Below are 14567 nucleotides of genomic sequence, written 5' to 3'. Positions count from 1 at the left end.
GCTTGCCTTGCTTTGTTTTGGTAGTGAGATCAGTGCGTGCCATCGTGAGACAGCAGTAAGATTGGGAAAAGAAAATGCTTTTGGTGAATCGGGATTTTTAAAACCCAATATTCACAAAGCCAAGGAAACTGCCTTATGTAGGTTAGATATATAAATTCTCATTCAGTCCCAGAGAGGGAGCTCTTGTTCAGCTTCTGTGAATGTTGGTAAAGAACTCCCCATTATTTAGAACTCATTTCTTTCACAAAGCATCCTGAGCTTTGTGCATTGATCGTTTGAAAGAAACTTGAGATTATGGGGCAGAAAGGAAGCATGCTACAAGATTAGAGTCAGTGGTCCTGAATTAGAGGAAGTTCTAGATAGATAAAACAAAAAACTTCAGATGCTGAAGATCTGAAATAAAAACTGAAATTGCTGGAGAAACACAGTATGTCTGGCAACAGTATATCTGTGAAAAGAAAGTAGAGTTAATGTTTCAAGTTCAGTGACTACCTTCTGTGATAGGGTTAAGACCTGCTGCTGAGCTTCTCCAGCAATCTCTGTTTTGGTTGACATTCTAGATGGATGAGCTTTGTGACGGACTGTCTTTGTCTTAAGCCAATGCATATAAAACATCTGTTGTTTGAAATTTGTCAATGATTTTAGATTATGTTTTCCCATAAGTTATTTGAATTTTCCAATTAATTTTTGTTATCTGCAGTGGCTCATCTTTTAGCATTATAAGTTTCATATTTTTGTCATGGTTTTTGTGTTTATCATTTGATTCTGTTCCAGTGCTTTCTTTTTCATAGGTGCTGGACATTCTTCAACACATACAGGAGGTAGATCCCTTGCAGCATGGTGTGGTGGGACACTTAGTCCAGCTCACCTTGGAGCAGATTGCACGCAAAAACCAAACAACTCCGGTTCAAGTAAAACGCCATACAGATGAAAAGCACAGAAAAATACAGTTTTCGGTGGGACTTATAATGAAACACAAAAGGTAATTTTGGTTCACCGCATCCTGTTATATTTCAGATAGCCTTAAATGCAATTAACATGAGGTTGTTAATGTAACCTAAGAGGACACTTTCTCAATCTTAGTGAAGCAAATTCCTTATAATGATAAAACTCCTACAGAGACAAGACTTTCCTTTATTCTATCATCCCAGTTTTCTAAGCAAAAAATCTGATTTATTTCTACTACATGGGTAATCCCATTTCAGAATTGCGGAAGCTTGTTTTTGATTTTCTGTCTTTTGGATTTGAATGAGATTGTAAAAGGATTGGATTGATGGTTATAAATTAACTTAATTTTGTAGGCTGTTTCCCATCTCCATATCAGGATGCACCAAAAATAGCACTCCCTTATTAACTGCAAAAAAGGAAGTGCTGGAAACACTCATATGTCAGTAGGAAGACTACAGCCTCTTTCTTGCTTCATGGTCACTGCCTGACCTCCTCTGTATTTCCAGCATTTTCTGCTGATATTTCAGATTTCTAGCATCTGCAGAACTTTGAGCTTTCTACTCACGTTTCCACAGTTCTTTATCAGATTCTTAGAAATGTTCCAAGTATTACTGAATTAACTGGAAATATTGTTATGCAGTCAAACAGAAATCTATTTGCAACAAAGAGTTTGAGATTAGTTTGAGGTGTAGGTTTTCCAACTCGTTGCTTAAATTAGCTGTTTCCAATTAGTATTATTATTGCTGTAATTATATGTTAGAAATTGCTGTTCGACACTGTGAATTCAATTCCTGCACTGACTGATGTTACTATGAAGGTCCCACCTTCTTAACCTTGCCTCTGAGGAGCTGTGATATTTGGGTTAAACTACCAGCAGTCATCTCTCTCTAATTAGCAGTCCTATGATCCTCCGGGACTATGGTGATTTACTTTTATATGTTGCCAACCTAGAATGCGTAGACTTTTTTGACTTGGATATTAATGAAATTAAGAGCTGTTAATGCTGGTGATACTTCCCTTTTTTCACATTTTGCCATGCTGTACGCAAAATAAATGCTATTTGTGACTCATTATAACAATGAAAGAATATCTTAATATTGTATTTTGCTAGTGTAAGCTAAGTATTTTAACACCACTGGAAGCTATCTAGTTTATACTTGAATCATTTCTCATAATATTAAAAAAAAGTTTGTTTATTAGTGATTTATATTATTGAAATGATTATTTCTGTTGTGATAACATGTTCTTTTGCTTTAGCTCTCGGATGTATTTTATGTTAAATTACAGTTATAGCTAATCATTCTGGAAATGCAGTAGAACCACAACTATTTGTGTTTCTATTATTCTTAACCTCTGTTATCCCTCCCATATGATCCCAGCTGAAGGAGAGGACAAGGCATGGAAGAGCTGGTCAAAATCTCTTCTCCCCCCGCCCTCCCACCCCCCCACCCCCAGTGTCAATTACAGCCTCTTTTCAGCTGCAAAAGTAAGTGTTTTTCAAAAGTAAATAATTAACAATCCATTTGATAGCTCAGTTAGGTCATGCTACAGATTTTGTCTTGACGTTATTGAAGAATGGTCAAGGATTGATTCGCTGATAGGAAGCACAGGGTGGACGCTGAGGGGTAATGTTTGTGCTGGTAGGATATGAGTGGTGTGCCACAAGGATCAGTGTTGGGGCCCCTGCTATTTATAATCTATCTCAATATCTTGGATGAAGGGATCAAGTGTGTGGTTCCTAGATTTGCTGAAGATTTCAAGATGGGCAGGAAAGGAAGTTTTGAAGAAAACTCCACTAGTTTGCAAAAGGTTAGAGGTAAAGTAGCGAGTGGGCAGAAATTTGGTTGATGGAATAATGTAAAATGAATAGTGGAATAATTTATAATGTAGGAAAATGTGAACTTGCCTACTTTGACAGGAAGAATAGAAAAGCAGTATATTATTTAAATGTAGATAAGTTCCGATATCTGAGGTACAGGAGTACTGGTACTTGAGCCACAAAGCGTAAGTATGCAGTGAGAACAGGTGATGAGGAAAGCAAACAGAATATTGTTGTTTAATGCATAGGAAATGGAATATAAAAGTCAGGATGTATTCCTCCAGTTATATAGAATGTTGGTGAGGTTACATCAGGAGGACTCCGTACAGTTGTGGTCGTCTTATTTAAGAAAGAATGTAAATGTGTTAGAAAAAGATAATGGAAGCCTCACTTAATAGACGCCTTTTCTTATGAAGACAAGTTGAACAAGTTAAACCTGTATCTATTGGAGTTTAGAAAGATGAGAGGTGATCTTAATAAAACATAGACGATCCCGAGGAGTGCCAAAACAAAAGTAGCTGGAAAATCTCAGCAGTTTGGAATAAAAAGTCAAAACAACAGTTTTAAAAGGGAGAAGAACAGACAAAGGAAGTACATGGTGAAGTCAATGTAGGGGAGAGAGAGAGAGAGAGAACCTGCACAGATACTGCCTTTGCTGTTTGAATTCATGTATTGCTGGACACCGGAGTGCATGTGGGAAAATTAACAAATGGTGAAATTCACAACTGATCTTGAAGGAACTGTTGGGCAAAGTTCACAGCACAGAATCAGCTAAGTTAATCATTGTATTAAGTGTGGCTTACAGAAAGTCTGCAGTACTCTGTAGAGTGGGTTCTTTCTTGATTATATGTTTTTGGAGATATGTCTCTTGATTAAACTTAAAAAATAAGCCATAACTATTCATTTAACATGAGGCAGTGTTTGTAGAGGAATAAAACAGTGTTACTTTCTGGGTCTGTAGATTGTGAAGGAGCAAAACTGGCCTTTAGTAGAGTGATATGTACTTCTTGTCAGATGTGGGGGTTTAAAGAATGTTTAAGGGTTACCTCGGATAATATCTGCCATAAATGCTATCTGAAATAGATGGTGACACCTTGCAAAATGTCCATATTATAGAGGAGGAAGTGCTGGATGTCTTGAAATGCATAAAGGTGAATAAATCCCCAGGACCTGATCAGATGTACCTGAGAACTCTGTGGGAAGCTAGAAGGGTGATTCCTGGGCCTCCTGCTGAGATATTTGTATCAGCGATAGTCACAAGTGAGGTGCCGGAAGACTAGAGGTTGGCTAAAGTGGTGCCAATGTTTAAGAAGTGTGGTAAGGATAAGCCAGGGAACTACAGACCAGTGAGCCTGACCTCGGTGGTGGGCAAGTTGTTGGAGGGAATCCTGAGGGACAGGATGTACATGTACTTGGAAAGGCAAAGACTGATTACGGATAGTCAACATGACTTTGTGCATGGGAAATCATGTCTCGCAAACTTGTTTGACTTTTTTCAAGAAGTAAAAAAGAAGACTGATGAGGGCAGAGCAGTAGATGTGATCTATATGGATTTCAGTAAGGTATTTGATAAGGTTCCCCATGGGAGACTGATTAGTAAGGTTAGATCTCATGGAATACAGGGAGAACTAGCCATTTGGATACAGAACTGGCTCAAAGGTAGAAGACAGAGGGTGGTGGTGGAGGGTTGTTTTTCAGACTGGAGGCCTGTCCCCAATGGAGTGCCACAAGGATTGGTGCTGGGCCCTCTACTTTTTGTGATTTACATAAATGATTTGGATGCGAGCATAAGAGGTACAGTTAGTAGATTGCAGATAACACCAAAATTAGGAGGAGTAGTGGCTAGCGAAGACGGTTACCTCAGATTACAGCGGGATCTTGATCAGATGGGCCAATGGGCTGAGAAGTGGCAGATGGAGTTTAATTCAGATAAATGTGAAGTGCTGCATTTTGGGAAAGCAAATCTTAGCAGGACTTACACACTTAATGGTAAGGTCCTAGGGAGTGTTGCTGAACAAAGACACCTTGGAATGCAGGTTCATAGCTCATTGAAAGTGGAGTTGCAGGTAGATAGGATAGTGAAGAAGGCATTTGGTATGCTTTCTTTTATTGGTCAGAGTATTGAATACAGGGAGTTTATGCTGCGACTATACAGGACATTGGTAGGCCACTGTTGGAATATTGCGTGCAATTCTGGTCTCCTTCCTATCGGAAAGATGTTGTGAAACTTGAAAGACTTCAGAAAAGGTTTAAATTAGATTAGAATAGATTCCCTACAGTGTGGAAACAGGCCCTTCGTCCCATCCAGTCCACACTGACACTCCGAAGAGTAACCCACCCAGACCGATTTCCCTCTGACTAATTGACCTGACACTTCGGGGCAATTTAGCATCACCAGTTCACCTGACCTGCACATCTTTTGATCTTTACAAGGATGTTGCCAGGGTTGGAGGATTTGAGCTATAGGGAGAGGCTGAACAGGCTGGGGCTGTTTTCCTTGGAGCGTTGGAGGCTGAGGGGTGACTTTATAGAGGTTTACAAAATTATGAGGGGCATGAATAGGGTAACTAGGCAAAGTCTTTTCCCTGGGGTTGGGGAGTCCAGAACTAGAGGGCATGCGTTTAGGGTGAGAGGGGAAAGACATAAAGGAGACCTAAGGGACAATGTTTTCACACAGAGGGTGGTGCGTGTGTGGAATGAGCTGCCAGAGGAAGTGGTGGAGGCTGGTACAATTGCAACATTTAAGAGGCATTTGGATGGGTATTTGAATAGGAAGGGTTTGGAGGGATATGGGCCAGGTGCTGGCAGGTGGGACTAGATTGGGTTAGGATATCTGGTCGGCATGGACAGGTTGGATCGAAGTGTCTGCTTCTGTGCTGTACATCTCTATGACTCTGAGATCTGGCAGCATCTGTGAAGAGAAATCAGCGTTAATATTTCTAGTCTTGTCACCCCTCTTCAGAGCAGATCCTGAGAAGACTTGACAGAGTGGAATGTGAAAGGATGTTTCCTCTTGTGGGAGAAACTAGAGTGGGAGGGCCACAGATTTTTTTAAGATAAAGAAGGACCAGTCTCAGCACAGCACTTCAGTATTTGAATTTTTAAAAATTTAACCCACCTTACGTGGCTATGGTTGACTCGATCACAATTAATTACCCATCCTTAGTCCTTGAAACGTACTTCCTTGAATTAGTGCATTCTAAGGGTTAGGTACATTTGTGTGCTGCTGGGACGGGGATTTTCAGGATTGTTACCTAGTGGCATTGAAGAAACGGCAATATAGTTTCAAGCATATATGTAGAAAATGTAAATAAATTTAAATCGACCATAAAATACAAGAAAAATGAGCAGAGTTAGGCCATTCAGCCCATTAAGTCTGCTCGGCCACCTGAACATGGCTGATATGTTTCTCAGTCCCATTCTCCTGCCTTCTCCCCATAACTCGAGTCCCCTTATCAATCAAGAACCTATCTATCTCTGTCTTAAATACACTAAATGACTTGACCTCTACAACCCTCTTCTGAAATGAGTTCCACAGATTAACCACCCTGTGTCTGAAGAAATTCTCCCTCACCTCCGTTCTAAAGGTTCATCCTGTAGGGCTCATACTGTAAGGCTCTGCCCTTGGGCCCAAGTGTCTCAATGTGGAAATATCTTCTTCGTATGCAATCGAACCAGGCCTCTCCGTATTCTGTAAGTTTTAATCAAATCCCCTCCCTTATACTTCTGAACTCCATCTAGTACAGACCCAGAGTCCTCAAGCACTCCTCATATGACAAGCCCTTCATCCCCAGAATCATTCTTGTAAACCTTCTCTGGACCTCTCCATCGCCAACATATGGGGCCCAAAATTGCTCCCATTTTCTCAAATGCCAGAGCCTTATACAGCCTCAGCTGTACATCTCTGCTGTTGTATTCTAACCTCCTTGAAATGAATATTAACATTGCATTTGCCTTCCTAACTGCCAGTTGAACTGCATGTTAACCTTAAGAGAATCTTGAACTAAAACTCCCAAGTTTCTCGTGCATCAGATTTCAAAATTCTTTCCCCATTTAGAAATTGGTTTATGTCTTTACTCTTCATGTCGACGTACATAACCTCACACTTTCCCACATTTATAATCCATCGGCCACTTCTTTACCCACTCTCCTAGCCTGTTCAAGTCCTTCTGCAGCCTCAACACTACCTGTCCCTCCACCCATCTAATATTTAAAACGGCTGAGGTGTATGGATTAGGAATTGACTAGCAATCCAAATTCAGAGCAGTAATGTAATTTGGGGATTCTCACAGTTATGAGACTGTACAACAGTTTAGGCAGAAATTATGTCAGTGTTCTAAATTGTTTTGGAGGAAAAGGCTATAAAGGTTTTGGAGAAAAGTGGCCAAGTATGAATAAAACTATTTGCCCTTGTTGAACATAAATGTTGACAGACTAATTGGAATAAACAGTCTACTTTATGTGTATTTCAGTGGTTCTTGATTATCCGTTGGTTTTCTAACATCTCACCTCTATTATGCTGCATTCCACATTGCATTTCAGTTTTTTTTAAAGAGTGTAAATCACTCCTTTTTCTTCTGAAATACAATAATATGTTGTTTCGGATAAAAACTTTTATTATAATATAATTAATTTTTGTAGCTCATGGATAGATTGGAAGCAGAATTATCATTTGTGATAATTAATGGCTAAGATGAAGCAGTGTGTAATACTGTTCCTTACATTCACTTTTCAGTTACTAAACAGGTATATTCTGAAGTCCATAAAGGCTGAAGTTTGAAGCAAGTCTCTGTAGAATGGTAGCCACTTGTAAATATCCAATAATTGTTCTTAGAAAGATATTAAGAATCAAAATCATAAAAGCAATACAACATGACTGGCCTTCTTTCGTTAAACAGAAAACTTCTGATTATAGAGTCTTCAAGTCCTACTACACGGTGATAGACCCTTTGGCCCATGCTGACCAAATTGTCTGTCCGTGCTAACCCCATTTCCTGCATTTGGCCCATATCCTTCTAATCCTTTCCTATCCATGTATTTGTCCAAATGCCTTTTAAATGTTGTTAATGTACCTGCCTTAGCTACTTCTGCTGGTAGCGCATTTCATATGCCTCCTACTCTCTGTTTAAAAAGAAAAGATGCCCCTCAGGTTCCCTTTTATTCTTTCCCCTCTTAAACTTAAACTGATGCCCTCTAGTCCTTGAGTCCCTCACCTTGGGAAAAAGACAGAGTGCATTCATCCTATCTATGCCTCTCATGATCTTATACACCTCTTTAAAATCCCCCCTCAGTCTGCTATGCTCTAAGGAAAAGATCCTAGCTTGTCTAACCTCCCTCCTATAACTCTGACCATTGAGTCCAGGCAACTCCTTGTAAATTTCTCCTGCATTATTTCCAATTTAATAGCATCCTTCCAAAGCAAGGTGACCAAAGCTAGACACAATACTCCAGTTGTAACCTCACCAATGTCCTGTATAACTGCAATATTACTTATATGCTCAATGCCCTGACTAATGAAGGCCAGTGTGCCAAGTGCTGCCTTCACTGCTCTGTCTATCTGTGACTCCACTTTCAAAGAACTGTGAATCTGAATTCCTTGGTCCCTCTGTGCCTTTAAACTCCTTAAGGGCCCACCATTCATCTACCTTGATTTGACTTTCCAAAATGCAAGCCCTCACACTTATCTATATTAAACTCCATTTGCCATTTCTCAGTCCACTTCTCCTGCTGATCAAAGTCCTGCTGCAATTTCTGATAACCTTCCTCACTGTCCATCATACTGCATATTTTAGTGTCCAGCAAACTTTCTAATCATGCCTTGTACATTCTCATCCAAATCATTGATATAGATAGCCAAGCACTGGCCCCTGAGGCACTCCACTAGTCACAGGCCTCCAGTCTGACAAGCATTCTTCCACTATTTCGCTCTGCTTCCTACCATCAAGCCAATTTTGTATCTGATTTGCTAGTTAATTTTTTTATTTTGAAGTTCACAAACAAGGAGGAATTAAATATCACAAGACAGGATGGAAGAATAGAGAACTTGAATAGGATAGAAGCATACAAGAAGGAGCTGCTAAAAGGGTTGGCATTGCTTAAAAGTTAGCAAGGTCCATTCTTAATTGCTGAGGGAAGCTTGGGTGGAGATGGTAAAATATTTCATTCATCCTCAGATATTTTGCCTGTATGTTCATTGGCTATTTGATAACTGAAAGTGTGTTGACAGTTCACTGATATGCTGAAATGAATATCATGTATGGTATGGTTTAAGTTCATTTTGCAATTTGATGTAATTTGAAACTTAGGAACTGGTTCCAGTTCATGTTTCTGCAGAACTTACTCCTCTCCAGTGTGAAATCCAGTTGTTGCATTAATCAGTACAGGTACACAATCCTTTATCCGAAATCCTTGGGGCCAGTTGTTTTCTTAGAATTTGAAATTTTTCAGATTTTTGAGTAAATAACATTTTCACAGTGCAATGAAAAAAAATTACCTAATAGCAGACGTGCGCGTGAGTAGTGCGAATGCTGAGACAGAATTGACGCCTGCCAGTGCTGGGCCACATCACATCTGAATGACATGGGTTGAGTGGATGTGGAGTTGGGTAAAGGATTGTGTATCTGTAGTCTGTTGAATTCATGTACCACTGTTTAACAATTACTGAATAAAATCATGAGGGGCATGGATATTATAAATAGAGAAGGTCTTTTCCCCGGGGGTGGGGGAGCCCAAAACCAGAGGACGTAGCTTTTAAGGTGTGAAACAGTTGCAGCCTCACATCTGCCACCCCAATTTATTAACAACAAATTTACAACACAGCATAATCATCGATAGGTATACTTTTAAAAAAATTTTCTTCATGGGATGTGGACATTGCTGACCCATATTGCCCATGCCTAACTTTCCCAGAAAAGATGGTGAAGAGCAGCCTTGTTGAGCTGCTGCAATGCTTGGGGTATGTGGACACCCAGTATTGTTAGGAAGGCAGTCTCCCAAGGACTTGACCCAGTGGCAGTGAAGGAACAGGGATTTATTTCCTAGTCAGGATGGTGAAGGGAGTGTTCCTATGTAGTGTTTCCCCTAAGAGACTTGGTGACAATGGATTGGACTTTTTGAGTAGAGAAGCTCTCTCATAAGTTAGCAGTTGAGGTTGCAGTGTACTATTGTAACACATTTCCTCAATGGTATAAAAACATATATTTTGTTTTGTTTTTAAATAATTTTCAAACTGAAAGAGCTTTTCCTATACTACTACACAAGTACACTATAGGGTACAAAACTACTGATTTTCTTTTACACCAAAGGGTGCAATTTATTTTTTTTAAATTCTCCAATAACAGTCTATAAATCGCATTCTATCATATTGAGTTAGCCAGAAGGTTTGTTTAAATTCCTGAATTGTACAGTTAATCCTTAGAAATCTGTGTACAAATTATCTAAGTCTTCATTCCTTGAGGAAAACAAATGTTTATCTGGTCTGGTATGTGTACTACAAAATGTAACATTTGGCACATTCTTTCCACATTACAGATGTGTGATCTCTATTCCTCTACAGTGGGTTGAATTTTATCATTGCACCACATATATGTGAACTATACATGAACAGTTTTTGCATATGTGATTGAGACATGTTTGGTTTGCTTTATTTGTGAGGCATTTGGTTTCTGTACATGGATTGCATTTGTTAAGCCTGTCTTCCTCTGGTTTAAAAGTAAGCAAGTAAGCTATTAATTTAATTAGATTATCTACAGTGTGGAAACAGGCCCTTCAGCCCAACTAGTCCACACTGACCGTCCAAAGAGTAACCCACCCAGACCCATTTCCCTCTGACTAATGCACCTAATGCTATGGGCAATTTAGCATGGCCAATTCATCTGACCTGCACATCTCTGGACTGTGGGAGGAAACTGGAGCACCTGGAGGAAACCCATGCAGACACAGGGAGAATGTGCAAACTCCACACAATCACCCGAGGCTGGAATCAAATCTGGCACACTGCTCCTCTGAGGCAGCAGTGCTAACCACTGAGCCACCGTGCTGCCCGGTGCTGTGATCTGCAAATGTTAGTTGACGTCAGTAGTTTGATTAGGTATAAGCAACCTGTACCCGAATGACACTGGCATGTGCAATAGGAACCAATTTTATTTAGGATTATTAATTTATGCATCATTCTGGAGTTTTTCATTTCTTTGAATGTAGTTTAATTCACTGCAGTTTCTTAATTTGTGAAGTTAATTCTCTGGTGCAACTTTATGCCAGATAAATCAAATAAGGTACACAAGTCTACATTTCTTCTGAGTTATTCAAACCGCTGTCTCCAGTACCACCTTAAAACAACCTGAATCTTCTGAAAGTCAACACTCACTGTTGGGTTGTTTCTCTGTTTCTATTGCTTTTTGCGATGATTGAATGCTTGTTTCTGGCCAGGACTTCCAGGTCCAACCTGTAGTAATGTGGAGCGGTGGAGTGGTTTTTCATAAAGCTTATTCCTTTTAGTGCTAAGTCTTCAGGGAGAGGATAAACCATGCCCCCATTTTTCGCAGGAATTAATTTCCATATTGTGGTGAGTGCTTTTTCACCAACACTGAAAATCAATTTAAATTCTCATAGTTTTTCAGTGTGGTAGAGAGTGAGTGATTCTCTAGCTGTAAGGTGGTAAGAAAGGAGAGATAGGTTGTAGATGGTTAGGGTGGTGGCTTGGTAGTCAATTCAGGTCACTTTGGGGGCTGGTCATGTCAGCTTGTGTGGAGTTGCGGCTTTACCAGGCTGAAGGTTAGGATGGGGAATTAGCGAATCTAAGTGATTGTCAGGCGGTGCAAGCTGTTTGGAGTGGGCGTCAAAGTGATGGGTTGGAAGGATGTTGGATTTGAGAGTAATCACTTGGGGTGAGAGGTTATGAGGGTGCAATTGCATGGTTGCTCAGGCACTAGACTAGGATTTGTTGAACACATTTACTCGGGAAGTCAAAATTGTTCGGAAGTTGGAGTCTGTGGAATAGAGAAATTGCCTGCCACGAATAAAACATTTTTGTCCACAGTCAGCTTGTCGGAACTTTTACAGGATCCCAATTGCGCCTCTGGTTCCATGTTTGGTATACGACCAGCTGTAGCAATCTATGATTCTTCTAATTCTATCATTCTGTTTTGCCTTTTGTTTGTGTGCATGTCTGAATGACTGTGTTCTTCTTTCTCTTGTCATCTATCGCCACAGTTTTCTTAGATATTTTCTGTTCTATATATCTTAGACTGTCTCTGTGCATTTCACACTGCCTGCTGTTTTTTTGGTTTACATAAATGTTAAATCTATGTCATTAATCAATGCAAACCTAGATTTTTGATGCCTGTCAACTAAAATGTTCATAATGAATGTTACTTCATCTGTGAATCTTTCTTTAGGTACGGTTATGACTGTGTGATATATGGATGGGATCCCAAGTGTACAATGGGGTTGGATTGGATGCGAACTATGGGAGTCCATAATCTACCACATGGACCTGACCAGCCATTCTACAATGTTCTTGTCCAGGATGGCTCATGCAGATATGCTGCACAAGGTAGATGTTCAGTGTACCTGCACATATGTTTAAATGGTAGAATAAATCACTACCATTGATAACATGGTGCCTATACCAAATGTTGTAGCAAGCTGAGATTTTTGAGTAGTCAAACACGAAACTAGTCAAAAACTAAACAATTCTAGGACTGTCCTGAAGTCAAATTTCCAGCTGGAGCTAGGGCAAAGGGAGGGATGTTGAGCACAGGTCAGTAGGAAAGATCAGATGTCTGCTGAATTGAACAGAGTCATGGAAGTGACGAGACTGCTTTGCTTTGTGGGGAGTCAACATGGACTCAGTGGAGTCTTCTGTAAAAAATTTAGTGAATTATCTTGAGCTTCTCAAGTGCTGACTGACTTTTTTTAAGATACTCATTCTGGATTAAATTATTAATTGCTATTAGTTCTAGATGTTTGGCTTAGTGGTTAGCACCGCTGCCTGAAAAGCCAGGGGACCTGGGTTTGATTCCAGTCTTGGCCACTGTCAGTTTGGAGTTTGCATGTCCTCTTTGTGTCTGTGTGGGTTTCCGTTAGGTTCTCTGGTTTCTTCCCACAGACCAAAAATGTGCAGATTAGGTCAATTGGCCATGCTAAATTGTTGAAATGGGTGGCGCTGGAAAAGCAGGTCAGGCAGCATCCGGGGACAAGCAGGAGAATCGACATTTTGGGCATAAACCCTTCATCAGTTGCTAACTTGTCCATATTGTCCAGGGATATGCAGGCTGGTTGGGTTAATCATGGTAAATAGGGATAGAGTGAAGGAGCTGGGTCTGGGTGGGATGCCTTTTGGAGGGTTGGTGCTGAATGGCTACTTTTTCTGCACCATATGGATTCTGTGATCCAAATGAAAGTCTTCACGTGTTGATGTTTTAAAGTCTAATGCCCTGACTAATCTTTCAGAAAATCTGATTTGTCATGCATCGCCACTGGAAATAGGCCATGAAGAAGTTGGTCGCTACTTCTCAGAATTTTCTGGCACACACTACATTGCAAATGAAGAACTGCAGAACCAGTATCCAGATGACATGGTGCTGACATCTCAACTTGTGGAGAAGGTATATGGTCATTCCTGAGTCACCTTTCAGGAAGGAGTCAAATGTTGCAATGCGCATGTACTTAATTGACAATGGGTCTCATCAATACAGTTTGAAAAATGTTGTATCTCAGGGCACCTTTAACACTATATATATGATACAGTTATAATTTTCTGTACCTCTTGGAAGAACTTGTAAAGATGAAAGACAAAATATGTCATTTGATAATAGCCATTACTGAGGCATTTGGTTTTCTGGTGGTAAAACTGCAGTGTCCTATTACATAGACATCATACAAATCTTGTTCCACTAATACAATATTTCAAACAGAAATGTGTAAGGCCATAAAATGAACTCCTAAAACTGGTATTTTGTCACTTTATTTGTACATACCTATTGTGTAAAATTAATATGTAAAATGTTGAAAGGGAGTGACTTTTAATTTGATACAGTGAGAGTTCAGTTTTCCTACTATTGGCACATTTTCCAGAAAATGTGCCACGTCAACTGTCCCAGTGAGATAAATCATCTCAAACCTGATTTAATGAAGTTAACTCTCTCGATTAGAAACTGCTATTCCTGGATATCAGTCAACAAAATATAGATGTGAACTTGAGTGGTGACAATGATGAAACCGTTCATTCGGGAGGTCCAAGCTGTTGTGACAATGTACGGCCTTAAATGGTCTACCAACAGAAATTTGGGATACTAAAGTTTTGCTTAGTAGTGAAAAGGTGTCATCACACAGCTTCTCTGCCAGTGTTTGTATAGTGTTATTTTAGAATATAGAATGACCACTTATGCTAACAAAGAAAAACTCTTTTGACAAAAAAATAACTTTGTTGAGGTTCCTAAACTAGTTAACACCAATTTATATTCTGCTCATACTTCATAAAAATGGTTTAACATTACAGCATCTTATAGCTAGAGTGATTCCAAAATGTGAGTAGTGTTTTACCTGAAACTCAAACTGGCATTTGTGCATAACCAACTGATTGAAGAGTGTTGTGTGCAGAGGCTGAGGCTCAACCTCTCCTCCATGTATGGCCAGTGCAAGTGCACGAAAGTTCAGATGTATAGTTAGGTGCACTGGCATTGGTTACAGGCCACTAAAGGTTTGCATAATTATAAAATGAATAGGAAAAGCAGTAGCCAATGTGGCTGCGTATATATATCCTGTAGTTCTGCTACATATTTAATATTTTTGAATGGCT

The 14567-nt window shown here is 39.8% G+C and overlaps 1 protein-coding gene across 2 annotated transcripts in view; it reads left to right on the top strand.

Moving 5' to 3' along the window:
* fbxo21 (F-box protein 21) overlaps positions 1–13719 on the top strand; it is a 32195-nt gene extending 18476 nt beyond the window's left edge. For both annotated transcript variants that reach the window (XM_072587353.1, XM_072587354.1), the window contains exons 10-12: positions 792–982; positions 12163–12320; positions 13220–13719. In XM_072587353.1, the coding sequence (XP_072443454.1) occupies positions 792–982; positions 12163–12320; positions 13220–13392 (522 nt within the window). In that variant the 3' untranslated portion in view covers positions 13393–13719. The remainder of the gene's footprint in view (positions 1–791; positions 983–12162; positions 12321–13219) is intronic.
* The last annotated feature ends 848 nt before the right edge of the window (positions 13720–14567 follow it).

This window comes from Chiloscyllium punctatum, chromosome 17 (genome assembly GCF_047496795.1).
Source record: "Chiloscyllium punctatum isolate Juve2018m chromosome 17, sChiPun1.3, whole genome shotgun sequence".
NCBI lineage: Eukaryota > Metazoa > Chordata > Chondrichthyes > Orectolobiformes > Hemiscylliidae > Chiloscyllium > Chiloscyllium punctatum.
This window is presented reverse-complemented; position numbering and strand designations above follow the sequence as displayed.